The following is a 21352-nucleotide window of genomic DNA, read 5'->3' on the forward strand; positions in this document are numbered from 1 at the left end:
AGGCATATTTTTACGTGCTGGATCTTTTATTGAAGTGTTTTTATGTGCGTGCAGATCTTTTCACTGGGTTACTGTCCTACGGGCGAGTGGCTTGCGGTGGGAATGGAGAGCAGTAATGTAGAAGTGCTGCACGTCTCCAAACCAGACAAATACCAGCTGCACCTTCACGAAAGCTGCGTTCTCTCACTCAAGTTCGCCTACTGTGGTACGAGTCATTATGCAGATGTATTGTGGCACCCTTTAATACTGCCTTGTGCTGCCCATGTATTCATATAGGCCTTCTATGGAAGCCCATTTCTGCCACTGAATTAAAAAAAAACCTTTATCTATGTGCTATGACCTCACAATTTTGTAGTTTAAGTTTGTATCTCACAATTCTGACTTTTTTTCTTGAAATTCATAATTTTTCTTCATAATTGCAAGTTTGTGTCTTGCAATTCTTTTTTTCACAATTTTACATTTTTCTCGCAATTGAAGGTTGTATCTCGCAATTCTGACTTTTTCTCAGAATTGTTCGGATACAATTTAGAATTTTTCTCAGAACTGCATGATATGCATGTTATAAACTAAATATAATACTTTTTTCTCGCATTTGCAAATTTGTATCTCGCAATATTGACTTGTTTCTCACAACTGCGACATTGTATCTTACAATTCTGATGTTTTTCTCACAATTGCAAGTTTGTATCTCACAATTCTGACTTTATTTTCTCGGAATTGTGAGATATAATCTTAGTTGTGAGTTATATTCAGAATTGCGTTATAAACTCACAATTCAGATTTTTTTTAGATATAAACTCATAATTGAGAGAAATACAAGTTAGAATTGTAAGATTGCAGTAGTAAGATAAGTTTTTGCAATTGCGAGTTTGTATCACAATTCAGATATTTTTTTCTCAGAATTGAGATATATCACTTTTTCAATTCTGACTTTATTTTTTCTCACAATTCTAACTTTTTTCTCAGAATTGTGAGATATGAACTCGCAATTGCGAAATGAACTCACAATTCAGACTTTTTCTTGTGAATTTGTATCTCACAATACTTACTTTTCTGATGTTTTTCTCACAATTGCAAGTTTATATCTCAGAATTCTGACATTATTTTCTCAAAATTGTGAGAACTCAATTATGTATATAAAATCTCATCAATTATCGATATAAAACTCTCAGAATTGCGTGATATAACACATTTGTGAAATACTTTTCTCTCACAATTGGAAGTTTGTATCTTGCAATTCTGACTTTTTCTCAGAATTGTGAGGAGATGAACTCAGCTGTGAGTTATAGTTACTCTTTTTTTGTGTCTCACAATACTGACTTTTTTTCTCTTGGTATTCTTACAATTCTGATGTTTTTCTCATAATTGTGAGTTTATATCTTGCAATTCTGACTTTTTTTTCAGAATTGTGAAGTATGAACTAAATTGTGATTTATAGTTAGAATTGCAATATAAACTTTTTCTTAGAATTGCAAGTTTGTATCGACATACTGGCTTTTTCCAATTGTGTTTGTATCTCATGTTCTCAGAATTGCAAATTTATCTCTCACAATTCTTAATTAGTAACTCACAATTGCATGTTATAATGTCAAAATTGCAAGATATAAACTTGCAGTTCTGAAAAAAAAAGGTCAGAATTGTGAGTTTGTATCTCACAATTCTGAGAAAAAAATCTGAATTGCGAGAGATAAGCTCTAATTGTGAGAAAAAAGCCAGAATTGTGAAATAGAAGTCACAATTACCTTTTTTTATTCACTGCCAGAAACAGGCTTTCATATTCTTCTTTATTATTTATGTCTATTTAAAATAAATGCTATTAGATGGCACAAGATTTAATTTTCTTTGTATGTATTTCAGGGAAGTGGTTCGTAAGCACAGGAAAGGACAATCTGCTCAATGCATGGAGGACGCCGTATGGAGCCAGTATTTTCCAGGTTTGTTCCAAACCCATATGACTTTCTTAGTTCCACAGAGATGTTTTTGGATGTCCTAAACCTTAAAAATGCTGCTACACTATTAACATATCAGAATAATAGAGCAGCTGTGCACAGACGGGACATGGCGAACAAAGCCTGTATCTAAAATGAGACAGTTTTTTCAGATTCGAAAATCACTGCACGCCTCTCTTGTGTCAGTGAGATTTAGTTGGATCTCATCGTTATTTGCAAATACATCTCATTTTGTCTCTCTCTCTCTCTAGTCAAAGGAGTCCTCGTCCGTCCTTAGCTGTGACGTGTCCCCAGACGACAAGTATATTGTAACTGGTTCTGGGGATAAGAAAGCAACGGTGTACGAAGTGGTGTACTGAACACGACGGACGAACGGATGGATGAACAAAGAGCGGCAAGCATGAAACAATCATGGATGGCATGGCGGGCAACCATAGCTCTTCTATTTGAAGTCCTAGTCACAACCATTTAAGAGACAGAATATCATACTTTTTATTTTCGATGGTTAGGAGCATTTTTGTGACATTACTGGATAACGACAACTTTGTTTCTTAACGTTCTTTTAAAAAATAAAATTAGTATGTAGTACACAGTATGTACTGCGAAGTATGCAGTATGCTAGTATTCCGTTACGAACATAGCGAGTGAGTGGGGAGGAGTTAATTAGAACAGTCTCCAAGCTAAAAGAGAAAGCCCCACAGACAGCAGGTATTTAGGGAGCTTCTACTTACAGAAACACCAAAACCAGACAATCATTTCATTAGTCGCAAACTCGCTCCATAAAGAGAGCACTACATCTTTCCTCCAATGAGAGAAGACAGTTTTGAAGCTCCTGGCTCACGCTGGAGCTTCTCTGGATGAACACGATATGGGCGTACAAACAATTCTCCACTCGCCTATCCAACCCAATTAGACATTCATGTGGCAAATCCCAGTCGAATTCTCCAACCTGCATTTAATTTCCTCCTTCCACAAGTCAGTGTCTAATGAGGAGCAAGGGTAAATCATGCAGGATTCGTGCGGCAAATATTCACAACCACGGCCGTTCGGTTTTAATTCCTGTGGATTATCATACAGATGTTGCGCTCATTTGTGGTTTAATGCTCATTTTCATGTCATTAATTATCTTTTAGCTTTGCATGGGGAAATCTTTTCATGATTGTTTCGACTTCAGTAAGATGACGCAAATAGCGAAATATTCAAAAATGTCATCAAAAAGTGTAAGAATTGTTCAAATGTATCAAGTAATGTGACGATTAATGCGGAACAATTACAAAAATAGATTCCAAAAAAGAAATCACGTAATTAATCAACACAGCACGGAACTGAGTCTTTATGAAGATAAAGTTATTTTAATTTGAGGATTGCAAATATTGCTATATCAGTATCAGGGATGTCATGCAATTAATTTGAATGCATTTTTTAATTAATTAAAAAAAATCTGAGAGGTCCTAAAACAGAGCCCTGATGCACACCATCAATACGAAGAGCTGTGGTTGCCAACCTGGCCAGGAATGTTCAAGGAAATAAACTCCAGGATTCATCACATTCATCACATGCACCAAACATCCTGCTGGGAACAGATTTTTTTTAATTACAGTTTTGTTTTGTTCACTTTACTTTTGATCTTTTCTCAGCACTCAGAAAATGGTTGGATGCGTCAAGCCATTTTTTGCTTGTAAACAGAAGGAATTGTATCATTAGGTTCTTTCTCTTTTGTATGGCAATAGTAAGCAGTGTTACTACAGTGTTTTGATCAGTCTGTTTATTACGCAGAAACTGCGGTGTGTTTATTTTTTCTTTTTCGAATAGCTGAAAATATGGCTGCCTGCGAACAGTGGCATTTGTCCGTTTCAAGACAAGACCGGCTCTGCTGCACGATCTGTCTTTGACATCATGCTATCTGAGTATCTGTATCTATCTACCCTTATATAATGCATTATGTTTGTATACTGAGAACAATGTTCACCATCACGATTTTGTTAAAGACGCTCTCTCTCGAAAGCCAAGGAACTTTTTCGAAGGCATCGCTGTGATATCCCTGTAGCACTTCCCATGTGATGTAAAAGACATGTATACATTGACAAATTAAACTTGTGGTCATCTTTTGAAGTTGTTGAGTTCTTGAGAAGCGGTTCAATATCACAGACCAACTCATGCTAATAACAGATTGTAATAAATGTATTAAACGTAAATTGTATTTAATAATTGTAAATAGTATTTTATATTGTAGTTGTATTTTATACAGTCATAAAAAGCCATTTCATCAGCCACATGAACACCAGCTTGGTTACAATTAATGAATTTAATACATTTATATATTTGTACACATTTAGATTTCTCATTTTAAAAATTTGCATAAGCATTAATTTTGGGTCTGCATTTCTCTTGAACTTCAATTTTTGAATTAGCCTTCAAAATAAATGTGAAAGTAACGTAATATTTAAATTGTATTATTAAACGTAAATGAGAAATTCTTGAAATTTTAAGAGGTCCTAACACAGAGCCCTGAGGCACACCATCAATAAAACGGTGTCTCTCTGTTTATGCATCTTTTAAAAAAAAAAAACGTAAAAATAAGCTGTTTTTTATTTTGTTTTTTTTTTTTACTTCATCAGAAATTTGATTCTAAACTATTAATATAGCTGCAAGCAGTGATTATCAGTGATTGCCAGGGTTCAAACGCTTTAAGGCATATAAGCACATATGAAAATAGACATTATTTAGCAAGCCTGTAACCACTTAAATCAATGATTTAAAAAAGTGTTTTTGGCAAATCCAGATAACTTACCATAGGAATATGGTTTTTAATTTTTATGACTGTTATAATGCCAGCTGTGGTCTGATTTCCTTAAAAATTCACGATTGTTTAGAATCACCTGTCGCATATGCTCACCAGGTTTTAAGTTCTGAGTGTTTGTTTAGGTTTTTGGGTATATTTGGACAGGCCCCTTTTCTAAACAAAGGGTAAATTGTTTTGATAATTAAATAAAACATTTTTTGATAATTATTGATCTAGGGAGTAAAGGGAATTGTCCTGCAGTGTTTTTTTTCTAAAAGTATTTATTTTTTTTTTATACATTTTCTCGATTATTTAACAAACTGATTGATAGCAGTGGTTCCAGAGGCAAAGTTGTTTGGAATGAAGAGGTCCATTGTATGATACAAATATTGTGCGTATGTGTGAAAAAAAACAATATACAATCGTTTACACCCTCGAAAAATGCAATATCGCCCCCAGTGGCCAATTTCATTCAAGTTTCTCATAGATCTTTTGGGTCACGAGTCAAACAGGCCCACCGAGTTTCCTTCTGATCGACCTCTGTTAAACTTAATTAGGTGCTCGAAGTTTAAAGTGGTTTTTGAGATATGCAAATGTCCTTATAGCCACTTGTGGCACTTTGGACCAAGACCATGTGTACCAATTATCATGTCAGTAGGACAAATGGTTGTATAGCTATGGCTGTTTTTATGTTTTTTCCTCTTATAGCGCCACCAAGTGGCCAAGCTCTGCAACTTTTTAATGTGACCTCAAATTCAGCTATTACATATGCGTTGTGAGTTTGGCAAAGAAATTTCATTCCGTTCAAAAGTTATAACCGTTCTAGTAAAAGCAGTCCTGCTGCTTTCAGACATTTTGACGTCCCTTTGCGACAAAGAGTTGAAAGTAAAATTTATAATTATTGCCATTCACTCTCCAGAGAATCTTCCTGCACTGGTTTGGTTCCAATCGGTTGAAAAACATAGGACTAGTTTGCAAAAGTAGTTTTTTTGGGCGAATCTGGTTCCAAGGATTCCAACAATATAAGACACTTGAGTCTGCAGTGCAGTTATGAGTGATTTCATACTTTTGATCCCTGTAGTGAGCCTTGGTGACACTGTAGATGGTGTGAGTACTACCATCCCTCCAAATTCCAAGTCTCTACGACTTACGGTTTGGTCTGCCTAATCAGTTTTACGTGGAGATTGCTGATGCTTGGCCATTCTAACAATGCCAATAGGGTTTCAGCGCTAATAATGCAAGTACCCAACAGTATGCATCTTTTGGCTTTTAAAGAGCTTTATTTACAGTTCATACATACCAAGTTTGCGACCAAAGTCAAAATAATTTTCAACATGCTCCAACATACAGTATTCACGTGATAGGACGTTAACTGAGTGTCTTTATAGCCGTTTCCCTGAAGTCAATGAAACACTAAAATCCAGAGCCTTGTTGTCCTACATCATAGTCCATGATCTTAAACATCATCCATACAATCATAACACAGAGCCGAGATCAGGTCAGCTTTAAGAAAACGATCGATGAAGAAGTCATAGGCCAGTCCTTTAGGTCTCGTCATAATTCATTCATACACTGCGGCTCCATAATCGTCCATTTCCGTGAAAATTCCGAAGGCTAAAAAAATAAGATTTCTTTTACTATTATATTCACTACAGAGGTTTCATCTTGTTTAAAAAAAAAAAAAAAAAAAAAAAGAAAGATAGAAGAAGAAAAGAGGAGGTCTTTGGAGAAAATCCATGTTTTTGAAGCTAGACTACCAGCTTTCCTCACAGCATTAAAAAAACAACAAGGTCAGTTCTGAACATCCACCATCCGATCCTGGAATCGAAAAGTACAGCCGTACCGCTGTCTCAAAGTCCATTTTCACGTTCATGCCACGCCTTTTGTCTCCCAAGTCCAAGGCAAATTAATGATGAATCCGGTCTCCATCCAATCAGTTTTATGAACGACGTTCCAAAACACATTCAGTTTAGTAAATGACTTCATACACAGTAGCCTTCTTATCTCCTGAGCCAGTGACAATGAACTGGTCGTCAGGGGAAATGTCACAGCTGAGGACGGACGAAGATTCCTTAGACTAGAGACAAAAACAATTAGTAAGTTCATTCAGGTGTTAGATCAGTAATCAAATGTGTTTGTCTTATGTATCCAGATAAATAAAACAAATAGAATGAATCTGAACAGTTATTTGACACGGTGATATAGTCTCCATCAAAATGCCATTTAAATTATCAGCTAAATTATCAGTCATTATAAAGCTATAAAGTCAGGACATTTTTAATATAACTGAAAGAAGAAAGTCATAACATGGCTTGAGTGAGTGTAAATTTCATTGTTGGATGAACTATTCACTCAATGCATTTAGGTTAGTAGCATCACCAGTCATCACTTTAGTTCATTACTTAACACTACAGGATTTATAATCAACAGTCACTATTATCCATCCAAACACTATGAAATACCTGGAATATACTTGATCCATACGGAGTTCGCCATGCATTCAGTAGATTATCTTTGCCTGTGCTTACGAACCATTTACCTGCAAAAGTGTAAATAAGATGTCAGACAGTCTATTTAAACAGCTACGTTTCTATAATGCTCAACCCTAAATGATCGTTTTCCGAAACATACCACAGTAGGCGAACTTGAGCGAGAGAACGCAGCTTTCGTGAAGGTGCAGCTGGTATTTGTCTGGTTTCGAAACGTGCAGCACTTCCACATTACTGCTCTCCATTCCCACCGCAAGCCACTCGCCCGTAGGACAGTAACCCAGAGAAAAGATCTGCGTTCACATACACATTATTATTAAAATCTCAATGTGGATAGAAGGACAAAACAATAAAGGAAAAAGATGCATTTTCTAATTTATCCTGAAACGTGGAAGAAGCCAGAGATGCATGAAAACACCTCAGATGTTCAGTACCTGTGAGGTGAAGTCATGCTGCTGCAGCTGTCGGCCCTCTCTCAGGTCCCAGCAGCGTACTGTATTGTCCAGACCTCCCGTCCACAGTTTGGTCCCGTCGTTGGAAATATCAATACAACTGGCTCCATCTGTGTGACCTTGGAACTGCCTTTAGAGGGTGACACAAAAACATCACATGACTTCAGGAAGGAGATCATTGTCTACAGTGCATTGCAAAAGTATTCACCCCCTCCCTTCCTTTTTTTTGTCACGTTTTATGTTGCTGCTTTGTGTTAAACTGCTTTAAATTACATTCCCACATCAATCTACACTCCATTCACCATAATGCAAAGCGCAAACAGAATTATCACAACATCACAGATTTATTACAAATAAAAAAAAAAACCTGAAATAAGTACATTGCGTAAGTATTCATACCCTTAACTCAGTACTTAGCTAAAGCACCTTTGCAGCCTGAAGTCTTTTTGGTTATGATGCGGCAAGCTTTGCACATCAGCATTTGCCAATTATCTGCCATTCTTCTCTTCACCTCTTCACCTCTCAAGCTCTGTCAGCCTCGATGCAGGCTGGCAGACATTTTCAGGTTTTTCCAGAAATATTTGATTGGGTTCCAGCCCAGGCTCTGGCTGAACCACTCAACTGCATTCACAGAGCTGTCTATAAGCTGTGTGCGTAGGGTCATTGTCCTGTTGGAAGTGAACCTTCTGCCCAGCCTGAGGTTCTGAATGCTCTGGACTGGGTTTTCATTAAGACTGTCTCAATATTTTGTTGCACTAAGCATCTTCTATTCTGACGAATTCCTCAGTCTCTGCTGCTGAAAAACAGCTCGACAGCGGCAGAGACTGACAGAGGCGGCTACCAGCACTCTTTACTGTTAACATGGTACTCTGCAGGTGATGAGCAGTGCTTGGTTTCCTTCAAACATGATGATTGGAATTGAGGTTCATCAGACCAGAGGATCTTGTATCTCACAGTCTGAAGGTCCATTAGGTGCTTGTTTGCAAATTCCAAGTCTTCACTGACGACAGAAGTCCTGCCATAAAGCCAGATTGGAGTGTTGCAGTGATGTTTGTTCTTCTGTAGGTTTCTCCCACCTCCACATATGATCATGGAGCTCAGCTAGAGTGACCATCAGGTTCTTGGTCACCAGTCTAACCAAGCCCTTCTCAATCAATTGCTCATTTTGGCCAGGTGGCCAACTCTAGGAAGAGTCCTGGTTGTTTCAAACTTCTTTCATTTAGGGTAATGGAGACTACATGCTTCTGTGAACCTACAATGATGCAACCCTATTTCTGAGCTCTACAGGCAGTTTTTTTGACCTCAAGGTTTGGTTTTTGCTCTGATATGCATTTTCACCTGTTAGACCTTTTTATTAAGATGTGTGTACCTACGCATAACCTGTGGCAAATTCAGTTGAATGGTTAACTTAACCTGAAGTGTAGTAACATCTACAATCAATAGCTAAATTTCAACTGTCCGAAACAGGAGTATGAATACTTATGCAATGGAAACATTTAAGTTTTTTATTTTTCAGAAATTTGCCAAGATGTTAAAAACATCTTTTTTGCTTTGCCATTATGGTGTATGGAGTAATTTAAAGCAGTTTAACAAAGCAACAACATAACAAAAAGTGAAAAAAAATGAAGGGGTATGAAAACTTTTGCAAGGCACTGTATCTCAAGAACAGGAGTCTGTACATACCTGACGAGCGTTTGGTTGTGCAGATCCCAGACCACGATGTTTCCATCACTGCAGCAGGAGAAGCAGACCTTGTTATCAGGACTGATAGCCAGAGCGTAGCAAGCCGGAGCCGAGGACGTCAATTCGGCCTTGATGCGTGGAGTGGGCGTGGCCAAGTCCCAGATTGACAGTGTGCTGGCCTCGCCCCCGACTATTAAGGTCCGCCCATCTGGAAGGAGCTTGCATGAACGGATGTAGTTGTCTCGATTCTGATTGGACAAAAGGGTAGATTTTGATTTAGTGAGTACTAGGATGGCAAGTACCAACTACAAGTAGAGTTTAACATGACGCAGATCTCACCAAACAGTCCAGTTGGGCCATTGGACTCTTGCTGCCCGGTTGGCTGATGTCCCACACTTTGACGCAGCCTTTCCCGCCGGTGTAGACGTGACGTGTGGAGGTGCTGATGGTCACCGCACACACCACCTCTCCATGACTGAGAGTGTGGATCTGACGGGCGTGACGTGGGATGCCAGGGCCGAGGAGGGCGTCAGGAGGAAAGGGCACCGGCTGCATTTGACCATCTGCGCTTACGTGGAACGAGTAAGCCCTGAAAGACAACATAATTAACATTTAGATTTGACTAACGAAATTTGAGTTGGAGATTTCAGAACAGAATTGGAAACTTACGGTTTTCCAGAAGCTGCAGACTGCAGGCTAGCAGGTAATCCTGGTACTCTCATATGAGGGTGAGGAGATTCGTAGCCCACCTTTAAAAGCAAGAAAGCTAGAAATTAGATTAAATCATAAAGGCACAGGGGAAAATTAACAGTCTCTGTTTTTTCCCTCACCACAGGTGAGCGTCCGTATCCAGCGGCGGCTGCAGCAGCGGCGGCAGCAGCAGCAGCCGAGCCGTTCATCTGAGGCGAGACGAGGTGGAGACCGGCACCGTATCCTGCGGCTCCAGCCAACTCGCCGTTAACTCCCGGAGGAGGAAGGCCAAATGCACCAGGTGGGTACGCACCCTGCACTGCCAATGGGTTCCTCAGACCTAAGGCTAAGAAATCCAGAAATAGAAGTTAAGACACAGTTTAAGACTCTAGTTCACCCAAAAATGAAAATTCCGTCATTATTTTTTGGAAAAATAATTGGATTATTCCAAAACCACCCAACAACCTAAAGGGTTTTTTTTTTTAAATAAACAAATAAATAAATAAATTATTATGCCAAACTGCCATCTTTTTGTTTTGAAAAATAAGATTTCAATCTAAAGTCGATGTTTTATAAAATATTTTTCAAAGTAATGAGATTATTCCGACCTAAAGTTGTTGTCTTTTTTCAAAGAAAAAAAAAAAAAAAAAAAAACATTTTAAAAAAACTAATAATAATAATAATAATAATAATAATAATAATAATAATAATAATAGATGATTATGTCAAACTACCATTTTTGTTCTGAAAAATAATGAGATTATTTTAACCTAAAGTTGATGTAAAATAAATAAATAAACAAATAAAATGCCAAACTGCCTTCACAAGATTATGGCAAACTTTTTTTTTTTTTTTTTTTTTGAGAAATAATGAGATTATTCCAAACTAAAGTTGTTGTTTGAAAAATATTAATAATAAAAGATTATGCCAAACTTCCTACGGTTACTCAGAATAGCATCCTTTTATTTAATTTCTTTTTCATCTTTATGATACCAAAACAGTTAGACCACACTTACATTCTTGACTTACGCCCTCAAAAATATTAAAACGAATTTTAATTTAAAAATTAAAAACGTGTATTATAGCAGGTGCATTCAAGTCACTGTACGTACAAACTGCATTTTTAATTTTATAACAAAGTAAAAGCTTATGACAAAAAAAAAAAAAAAAGTGTCATCTCATTGACCCATTAATATCATTCTGGAGAATGCTAAAACAATTACACGGCCTCCAAGGACCCAAGCTCAGCAAGATGATACAATTAAAACAAGACCTCCTTTCAGAAACAGGAAGACCACTACTGCCCTCTGCTGGATGACTAGCCATCAACCCTAAATAAAGCCATTCAAACCTGGTTGAATGAAGCACTCTACAAATTCACTCACTAGAATCTTGGACTATTAAAATATTACCAAGAGGGTCAACGCCAGGCTTTCCAGGAACGGGGCGAAACTGTGGCGGAACGCTTGGACCTGGTGTGGACGACTCTTGGGACATGGGAGTACCAGGTTTCATCCCTGGAGTGCTGGACTTCTCTCTCTGCAAGGTTAGGGAATGCATTCAAACACATTAATTATTCAAGCAACATATACAGCCTAAGAAAACAACCAGGAAAAAGATTCACATTCATTGCGTTTTTGTGCAAACTGAAAAAACTGTGACTTCAGACTTTCGTTTGGGGGAGGGGAAATGCATGTTTAACATCAAACAAACATGTTTGCATATGTTTTCAAGCTCGTACCAGTGGAGGCTCCTTGCTGCGTGAAGGGGAAGCAGCACTGCTGGAGGAAGCCAGCGAGGTCGGACTGGCTTGGGGCAGAGGCTCCTTACGGGAAGGAGGGAGTTTATCTAATCCGTTCTCTCTGGAGGAGTACGACTGCACACTCCTTGGAGAAGAAGGGTCCTGAGGGAACGCAACGCACATGATGGATTAATCAGGGGAAAACATAGCCGGCCTTGTTTAGAACTTTGTTTTTAACGCAAACCAACCTCGTCGACGACCAAATTGTCATCGCTTTTTTCTGCGTCGCTGCCCTGAATGAGAAAAAAACGCTTTAGTGTTAAGCGACTCTTTATTTATTCCCTACATGTGCTTGAATCAAATAAAGATCATGCGGGCGATTCATAAAAGAACGATGCAGATTTAACACTTACGTAGTCGGTCATAAACTCCTTCTCATCTGCTTTTCTCTTTTTTCCGTTGCTGAGGTAGTCTGAAGGCCTGCCTTTGTCTCCGTTCGAGAGTGAACTCTGGGAGAGGAAGAGAAAGATGAGAAAATGAGAGAACGGCGGAGTGAGAGACAGAGGATGTGCGTGTGAGTGTGTGCGAGCGAGAAGAAAGAGATAATGATGTAGGAGACGAGGGATAAATCAAATCAGCTCCATAACTGCTGGACCCACAGGCAATAGAGACGCCTAATGCATGACAGTCTGCACTGAGAGGAACTCAACTAGAAAGAGACAGAGAGAGAGAGAAAAACGAAAGGATACTACTGATACTCACTGGTCCAGGTTCACGGTCTATGGGGATCATGGGAAGGGCAGGTAAACGTCCCCGCGGCCAGTCAAAACAAAGCAAAAAACAAACAATGTGACTATGACGGTTAGACAAAACTCACCCCTCCAACAGACAAAACAATTAGCCCACTGCTAATAATAACAAAAACATTATCCTTCAGTTCTCGCTTTCATGTTTCACTGAAAAAATGTGAGACAATGGACCATAATTTTTTTAAATTGAGATTTAGACATCATCTAAAAGCAGAATAAATAAGCTTCCATTGATGTATCGTTTGTTAAAATAGAATATTTGGCTGAGATACAACAAAAAAAACTAAATATAGTGAAAATCATCTTAAAAGTTGTCCAAATGAAGTTTTTAGCAATAAAAAATTAAGTTTTGATATATTTACAGTAGATAATTAAAAAAAAATATCTTCATGAGACTTTACTTAATATCCTAATGACTTGGCATAAAAGAAAAATCGATAATTTTGACCCGTACAATGTATTTTTGGCTATTGCTACAAATATACCCGTGCTACGCAAGACTGGTTTTGTGGTTCAGGGTCTTGTAAAGAAATTGTGATTAGTGCAATGCTTTTGCTAGGTGATTACTCAAGTCTGGTCAATCATATTTTAATCTTTAACTGTAAGTCAGATCACTTCTTCAATGTTTGTCTGCAGATTTTTGTTTACCTAATTTATCATTTGGTTAAAAATTGGCTAAATTGTTAAGGTGTGATCATACTTATTGTTGCTTGGCAAATTTTTGTGGGGATATCTAGGCATTTAAATCGGAATCTTCACATGAAAGAGCAAAAAATGGTTCCTCACGCAAAATTCCCTCATGTTTGAGTTGGTGGATTTGCCAAACTGACCAACAAAAAGCTGAGTTCACACAAAATTATATTGAAATGTCACTAGTGTGACCACAACTATAGTCTGATCCATTAAAAATTTTTGGAAAACTTCTCTGCATCATGTCTTATGATTTGAGTTATCAATCATGTTTGTAACGCAAACATTACTATAGTAGTAATCGCTATTATCAAAAAAGCGACACTGCTTTTAAACACCAGCTGCTCTATTGCAATTTTACAGTTGCACAATAAAATATGATTTCTTAAATACAATTAAAATTATTAAAATATGACATTATTAATATCCCTCTTATTTTATAATTAATAACTCTTAATATTACTACTATTTTACTACTACTACAATTACTACATAGCAAAATTGTCAAAAATGCTCACATGCTTGGCCAAATTGTGCAACCATAAAAACATTTTTTTTGTTGCTATTTTATTAGAAAAATCACTACTAGCCCTAAAAAGTAATGTACTAAAATTGAACACTTCACATGTATAGATTAATTAGTACATACAAGTAAAGAACGAAAAAGTGAGACATTAGAGGGCTAGTTCACTCAAAAATTAAATTTCTGTTATTAATTACTCACCTTATTGTCATTCCAAACCCGTAAGACCTTCGTTCATCTTCAAAACACAAATTAAGATATTTTTGATGAAATCCGAGAGCTTTTGGACCCTGCATAGACAGCAACACAACTGACACGTTCAAGGCCCAGAAAGTAGTATTGCGACGCATACGTCAAAAAATGACATGGAAGAGAAGAAATTGTTACACAAAGTCGTTATTTTTGTTTTCTTTGCGCAGAAAAAGTATTCTTCTAGCTTCATAACATTACGGTTGAACCACTGATGTCACATGGACTATTTTAATGACTTTATTCAACAATTTCTTCTCTTCCGCATAAGTTTTTTTTGACGCAAGCGTCAAGGTACTCATAAACATGCAGCAGAGACTGACAAAGCAGAGAAGAAACTGCTGAATAAAGTAGTTATTTTTGTTTCCTTTGTGCACAAAAAGTATTCTCATAGCTTCATAACATTACGGTTGAACCACTGATGTCACATGGACTTTTAATGATGTCCTTACTACCTTTTTGGGTCTTGAACGTGTCAGTTGTGTTGCTGTCTACGCAGGGTCAGAAAGCTCTCGGATTTCATCAAAAATATCTTAATATGTGTTCTAAAGAAGAACGAAGGTCCTACGGGTTTGGAACGACATGAGGGTGAGTAATTAATGACAGAATTTTCACTTTTGGGTGAACTATCCCTTTAAAAAAAATTAATCTGATTATACATTTGTCAGAATCCCACCATTACAACTGCACTTGTTAGTTCTGTCCCAGTCAAGTGATCTGTCATTATGATTTTATTTGTTATACCTCTGTGGTGTTCGGCTGCGGCAGCTGCCGCCACGGCCTCCAAATGGGCTCGCTCATCCTTAGAGGCCAGCTGGGCCCCAAGGGCCCCGGACAGGGCCAGCAGCCCAGAGCCGCCCCCCAGAGCCAGTCCCGGGTGAGGCAGACCGGAGGGGTGAGGGGCCATGGGCAGCCCCTGGGCAGCATGCTGGGAAAGGTGCTGGGCCTGCAGCTGTTGCTAGAGGGAACGAGAGGAAGAGGATGACGGAGGGATGAAGAGAGGGAGGGGGGTCAGATAAAGAGGAGAGAAAAAAAAAAAAAAAGATGAAGGGAGTGTGGGAGATAAAAGAGAGTGACACAGAGGCCGAGATGGAAGTGGAGTGAAGAAACAGATAGCCAGAGGAAATGAAAAGAGCATGAGGAGGAGGAGAGAGAGATGAGACGAAAGGGGGGGAGAGAGAGAGAGAGAGAGAGAGAAAAAAAAAAAACAAAAAAAAAAAAACACACAACACAGTTAAGACTTGGATCTGCACCAGAGTTACAAAGGGAATGCATTCATGACTGGTTCCCAGTGTCCCGGGCGCGAGGGAGCCTGTCGCACTGGAGTCAACCTGCTCTAACGGATGGGTTCAGGGAACAGCACTGCTGCAGCATTCACTAATTACCCCAAAATAAAATTCAAATCAGAGCTGAAGCTGATGACGGCCATGTGAGAAATCAAAACACAACCAAAGTGAATAAAAATATGGCAAATGATATGTGAAGAATTTAAAAAAAAAATGCTTAACACCAGGTGGGTTGTTAACTGGCAGCCAGACACACACTCAACTATTCTGAGCCTCCACTCTCACCTCATGCTAGGGGGCGCGCTAAAGACAAAAATGGTAAAAAATGTGTTGTTCCAAAACTGTATGGTGTTATTATTTTTTTTGCAGAACACGAAAGAAGAAATTTCCACTGTCCTCTTCTTTCTATTTCCTTGGGAAAATAAATCGATGCATCGCGAATCAAGAAATGATTCAGCATTCGTTAATGATTCTAAGATTTTCTGAATGCATCGCATTTCAGCCGAATGCACAAGCTCTCTTCAGCACTCTTCTTAATGAGCATTTGAGTGTGCGGATAAAAAGCTAGATTAGAGCGCCATCTGCTGTTAAAATCTAAGCTCAAAATCGATTCCAGAGAGAATCACGATGCATTCAAAAGATCAAATTTGTTATTTACCAATGATCTTTCTGTGCGCCGAAGCTTGCGTACAAATTTAAACATTGTATTGGGTTATACCATTATGTGCCAGGAATGTCGCCCGCCCTGAGCCCATTGAGTTTTAACAGACTCTCTAAGGCGTAATTTTTTTTTTTTTTTTTTTAAATCAAATGTAAATTCACGTCCCAGTCACATTTTCTTGCTTAATAAACATTACTTACACTATTAGAAAAAGAAAAAAACAACAACTATTTTATATTTTTACATTAACAAAGTAATCAATATTCTATTTATTAAAGCCAAGTATGAATCTTATCAAGTTTGTGTTTTTAAGAATTTTACATTTATTCCAAAATAAGTGACTAAAGGCAGTTACTACTTAATATATTTCATTTGTAAACTTATAACCAGCTGTTCTTTTTAATAGTTAACGTTGAACTATTTTTGAATTTTTCGGTAAACATAGACCAATTTGAAGTCGACGCAGGGTTGCCAGGTTTTCACAACAAAACCAGTTACTCAACACTAGCCCAATCCCATTTCAAGGGGGATACCCTGTTAAAATTTGAATTTGCTGTGGTAAAATACACATTCCAGGGGATAAATATCACGTTTCTGCAGTCGCTTCAAACCACAGACATGAAAAACAACCTGCAGCAACTGCGTTATAGTAGCCCAATTGAGCAGGAAAACCACAGACTTGGCAACACTAAGTTGACGTCACAGCTGCAGCTGTGCGTGCATTGTGGTAGTAACAAGTGGAGTGAAACGGCAAAAATCTGTTGTCAGAATCAGAATGCAAATCATTTTTATAGAACACTGTTGTCAAAAAAAATGCCATCGGAAGCTAAACGCAGACGTTTAAACTGACAGACTATGGATGAAACGGGCTATGATTAGTCTACCTTTAAAGCATAAATTTGATTCAAACAACAGGTCTACATCACATTCACATATGCAGTTTATAGGGTACATATTACATTAGCCCTACAGTTACAGCATGAAATACTACTACTATTTTCTCTCACAATTCTGATTTTTCTTTCGCGCAAATGCAAGTTTATATTGCGCATTTCGGACTTTATAACTCGACTTAATTCAACAACAGCGAGTTTGTTCATTCTGAGGGGATAAAAAGCCAGAAGTGTGGGATATAAACTCAAAGAATGACGAGCTGATTTTTCTTATCAGAATTGTGAGTTATAATCTCAGAATTGCGAGAATCAAGTCAGAATTTTGAAATGTAAACTCAGATTTACCCGTTTTATTCTTTTAAACAATGGTTTCCATAGACAGCTACTTGAAAACTGTCATTTTCTGCCACCAGATAGGCTCCGCCCACAAAAAAACATCACTGTTTGCAAACATCGAATTGGTCTATTGGTCACAGACCATTTATTTAAAAATTTACCAAGCTGATTACTCGGTTAAAACTCCCACAGATCATGCTTTCATGCCATTTCAAGTCTTATTTTGTTGTTATGTTGTTATAAATGTGCGAGTTGTTTACTTACTGTTTTAAATTAGTCTTCCCATTAACGCCATTATATTGTTAATTCAGACTGATTTGCGAACGCAAACACGCACAAACACAAAAGGCGGGACTTCCTACATGAACCAATCACAGCTGGTCATAACCAGTCACATCCAATCATATCACTACATAGTCACTCTCACATGACTATCCCCCATTCATTTTCAGTTACCCCCCACTAAATTCACTGCATGCTTTAGGCGGTCTGTTAAAACTCAGTGGGCTCAGGGGAGGCAAGAGAGACGTGGACTCCTTTTGTAACTACTCGGTACTCAGTGTTTTACGTTAACACCCCCTAAAAATGTATCCAACTGTGCTCTGGAAAAACCCAATTATATCATGTATCCTCAACAACAAAAGATAAGTCGACTAGTTTTTAGCCAAATGAGTAGTCAATTTGGAAAATATGGAGTTTTGCACATCCACAGCCTAGTTATAAAAGTGTTACTTCACACGCTTTATACCTAACTTAATCCGAAAAAAAACAACAAAAAAACAGCAATGACAACTCAAGAAGAAAGTGTTAAATAAAAAGGATGAAAAGATGGAAGTACACACTGTGGGAGGCAGAGGGGGGAGTCCACGTACCCCTATCGACGCATTCAACTCCCCCATAGTCACCTGTTTGGCGCGCTCCATGGCCTGGACCACCTGCTGCTGGTGCTGTGGACGGAGGTCAAAAAATGGCCGTCAATGATAAACAAACAACAAGCAACAAAACAAGGCAGATGGCCGCCCTAGTGTGTCTTTGTGTACTGCGTGATTTTCATTTTCTGGACCGTGTGCGCTCGCACACACACACACAGGGCTGTATTTTGTATGAATACACAGACTTAAAACAGGAGGGGGAAGTTGTTTTTCTTCTGTCAGGAAAAGCTTTGGGCAAACCGTAAGCGTTTTTGTGGAAGTGGGTTTACAAGAATAACAATAGGCTTCCCAGAGGCATCTGAACGAGAGACTATGTGAGAACGTGAGGAAATATGAGAGGAAGAGAGAAAAGAGTGTGATTGTGTGCGTGTGAGAAACAGAAAGAGCGATATTATGTGTGTGTGTGTGTGTGTGTGTGTGTGTGTGAGCACAGGCGAGTGAATGATCAATCAAGGAACGTCTGAACGCAATGTGGCATGTGTGAGTCTCATGATGTGTAGCTGTGGGACTGAGTGTGTGTTGGTCTCATCTCACCTCCTGTGACAGGAATGGAATGAGCTGGGCACAAATCACGTTCAGCCGTTTGGCGATCTCCGTCTGCACAGATATGGAGAGCGAGAGGGATACAGAGGCAGGAAGAAAGCAAAAATAGATTTCATTTAATACAAAATGTACATTTTTGACATGTTAAATGACCTTTGAAACCCTAATTTGGTCATTGGTAATTAGTAGCAGTAGTAGTAGTAGTATTATGCATCTAATGTACAGCCATGCCTATTATTCTTTGTATCAGTAGTAGTACTAACAGTAGTTATGCACTCAGAATAATTATTAATACATTTAATACTATGAATACTACTAAATAATAATAAAATGCTACAAGTAAATGCTAAACGTACTACTACTATTAGTATTACTAAATGTTAGAAAAATATTATATTTTATTCATAATAACAACAACAACAACAATAATAATAATAATAATGATATTCAATATTATTATTATGCTTCTAATGTACAACCATGCCTATTATTCATAGTAGTAGTAGTAGTAGTAGTAGTAGTAGTAGTAGTAGTAGTAGTAGTAGTACTAACAATAGTTATGCATTCAGAATAATTAAGTGTAATACTATTAATTCTACTCAATAATAATAATAATAATAATAATAATAATAATAATAATAATAATAATAATAATAAACGTGCTACTACTATAACACTACTAATAAATTAATGTTAGAATATTTATTATCATTATTAATAATAATAATAATAATAATAATAATAATCATAATTATTATTATTGTTAAAAACAAAACTTTTTACTATTCTTGATTATGATTACAATTATTTTTTATTAATAAATAATAATAATAATAATAAACAAATTCTGCAAAAAATTATTGTTACTACTAAATGATGATGATGATGGATTATTAACTATTATTGTTTATTATTGTTCATTATTATTATTATTATTATTATTATTATTATTATTATTACTACTACTATTATTATCATCATCATCAGCATCATCAAATTATTGTTACTACTACATTTATTATTATTATTATTATTATTATTATTATTATTATTATTATTATTATTATTATTATTTAGATATGCTTCTAATGTACAACCATGCCTATTTTTCTTAGTATTAGTAGTGGTACTAATAGTAGTAGTACTAATAATAGAACTAATATTAGAAGTTATGCATTCAGAATAATTAATACATTTTGTACTACTAAACAGTAAAATACTACTACAAGCACTACTATTAGTATCAACTAATAAATAAATGTTAGAATAATACTTTTTGAATCGTAATAATAATAACAATAATAATAATAATAATAATAATAATAAACAATAGTATTCATTATTGTTATTATTATTATTAATTATTATTATTAACTATAATAATAATAATAATAATAATAATAATAATAATATTATATTATTATTATTATTATTATTATTGTTGTTGTTATATACACATTATTATTATTCATTTATTTATATTATTAAACTAATGTATACTAGTACTACTACTACTACTACTAATTAATTGTTATAATATTTATTATTTAATTTATATTATTGCTATTGAATCAAGTTTATTTTTATTACACATTTAGACAAATGTATAGCGACTACTTCTAAACAACAACAACAACAACAACAACAACAATTAATACATCTAAGCTAATGGTATTACTACTACTACTACTACTACTACTACAACAATAATATGTATATATACACTATTATTGTATTAGTAGTTTTAATTAATGTATTACTACTGCTACCAGTAGTACTTACAGTAGTTTCAGATTCAGAATTAATAAACAACCTTACTACTATTACTACTACTACTACTACTACTACTACTACTACATAAAAAAAAAAAAAAATAAAGCTTACTGCCAACAACAAATACAATAATAAAAATATTACTGCATTTACTCATGAGTAGTAGTATTACTAATGCATTAGTTCAGATGACACGACAGCTATAATTAAGGCAGTAAAAGACTTTGATGACTGACACTAAACCATCCACTCAGACAGAAAGACACTGTTTGACTGATATATAAGGTGACCAACCAACAAACTTACTAACTTTCACAAATCTACTAAATTGTTTGATGCCAACAGTGCACATTTTGCCTCATAAAGCCAAAGAAATTACGAAAAAATGCCAATTAGAGCCTTTTTTTTTGCACAAAGTATCAAGCAGCCCATATACACTCCTTGAGCACAAGGCTGAGACTACAGATACCAAACAGTGCTAACCGAAATGCTTCAGCAATAGTAAAAAAAAAAAATACAATCCTGTCCACCGAAACATATCTATCACACAAGCTGTCGCAAGGGTGTGTAACCTGCTACCTCTGCTCACACAGCTAGTAAATATTTTAGCCCTCCACATCTGGTTCATGCTAATTGTTGCGCAGCAAGGAGAGGGGATGCCTGAAATATTCATGCCCAGCATCTGCTGCTCCGGTCCAGCCGAGAGGAGTGACGCCTCCCCCTGTGAGCAGGTCACATTGGTCTTGCCCCATTGAGCTGCTGTGTCTTTTGAGGCAGTGCTGGGGGTTGCCACGCTAAGACTATTATAATCATTTACCAACGGCCCAAACAAGAGCTCCTTTAAGCTGAGGGCAACCCTCCTCACGGCTGT

The 21352-nt window shown here is 36.9% G+C and overlaps 2 protein-coding genes across 11 annotated transcripts in view; one reads left to right on the forward strand and one right to left on the reverse strand.

Moving 5' to 3' along the window:
- The window catches only part of tle2b (TLE family member 2, transcriptional corepressor b), a 65067-nt gene extending 61010 nt beyond the window's left edge, over nt 1–4057 (forward strand). For all 4 annotated transcript variants that reach the window (XM_051095329.1, XM_051095330.1, XM_051095331.1 and 1 more), the window contains 3 exons: nt 55–205; nt 1858–1934; nt 2201–4057. In XM_051095329.1, coding sequence (XP_050951286.1) covers nt 55–205; nt 1858–1934; nt 2201–2308 — 336 coding nt within the window. In that variant the 3' untranslated portion in view covers nt 2309–4057. The remainder of the gene's footprint in view (nt 1–54; nt 206–1857; nt 1935–2200) is intronic.
- A 1940-nt stretch (nt 4058–5997) lies between these two features.
- The window catches only part of tle2a (TLE family member 2, transcriptional corepressor a), a 41397-nt gene continuing 26042 nt past the window's right edge, over nt 5998–21352 (reverse strand). Inside the window, exons 5-20 of one of the 7 annotated variants that reach the window (XM_051095323.1) lie at nt 18700–18762; nt 18106–18180; nt 14802–15009; nt 12549–12610; nt 12200–12295; nt 12035–12079; nt 11787–11948; nt 11458–11584; nt 10186–10391; nt 10025–10104; nt 9695–9944; nt 9356–9603; nt 7655–7802; nt 7363–7513; nt 7194–7270; nt 5998–6808 (exon numbers count right to left, since the gene is read on the reverse strand). In XM_051095323.1, coding sequence (XP_050951280.1) covers nt 6701–6808; nt 7194–7270; nt 7363–7513; nt 7655–7802; nt 9356–9603; nt 9695–9944; nt 10025–10104; nt 10186–10391; nt 11458–11584; nt 11787–11948; nt 12035–12079; nt 12200–12295; nt 12549–12610; nt 14802–15009; nt 18106–18180; nt 18700–18762 — 2106 coding nt within the window. In that variant the 3' untranslated portion in view covers nt 5998–6700. Of the gene's footprint in view, nt 6809–7193; nt 7271–7362; nt 7514–7654; nt 7803–9355; nt 9604–9694; nt 9945–10024; nt 10105–10185; nt 10392–11457; nt 11585–11786; nt 11949–12034; nt 12080–12199; nt 12296–12548; nt 12611–14801; nt 15016–18075; nt 18181–18699; nt 18763–21352 lie in introns of all 7 variants that reach the window. The other 6 variants (XM_051095322.1, XM_051095321.1, XM_051095320.1 and 3 more) reach the window with 6 other exon arrangements.

The sequence above is a fragment of the Labeo rohita genome, chromosome 22, assembly GCF_022985175.1.
Source record: "Labeo rohita strain BAU-BD-2019 chromosome 22, IGBB_LRoh.1.0, whole genome shotgun sequence".
In the NCBI taxonomy this organism is placed as follows: Eukaryota; Metazoa; Chordata; class Actinopteri; order Cypriniformes; family Cyprinidae; genus Labeo; species Labeo rohita.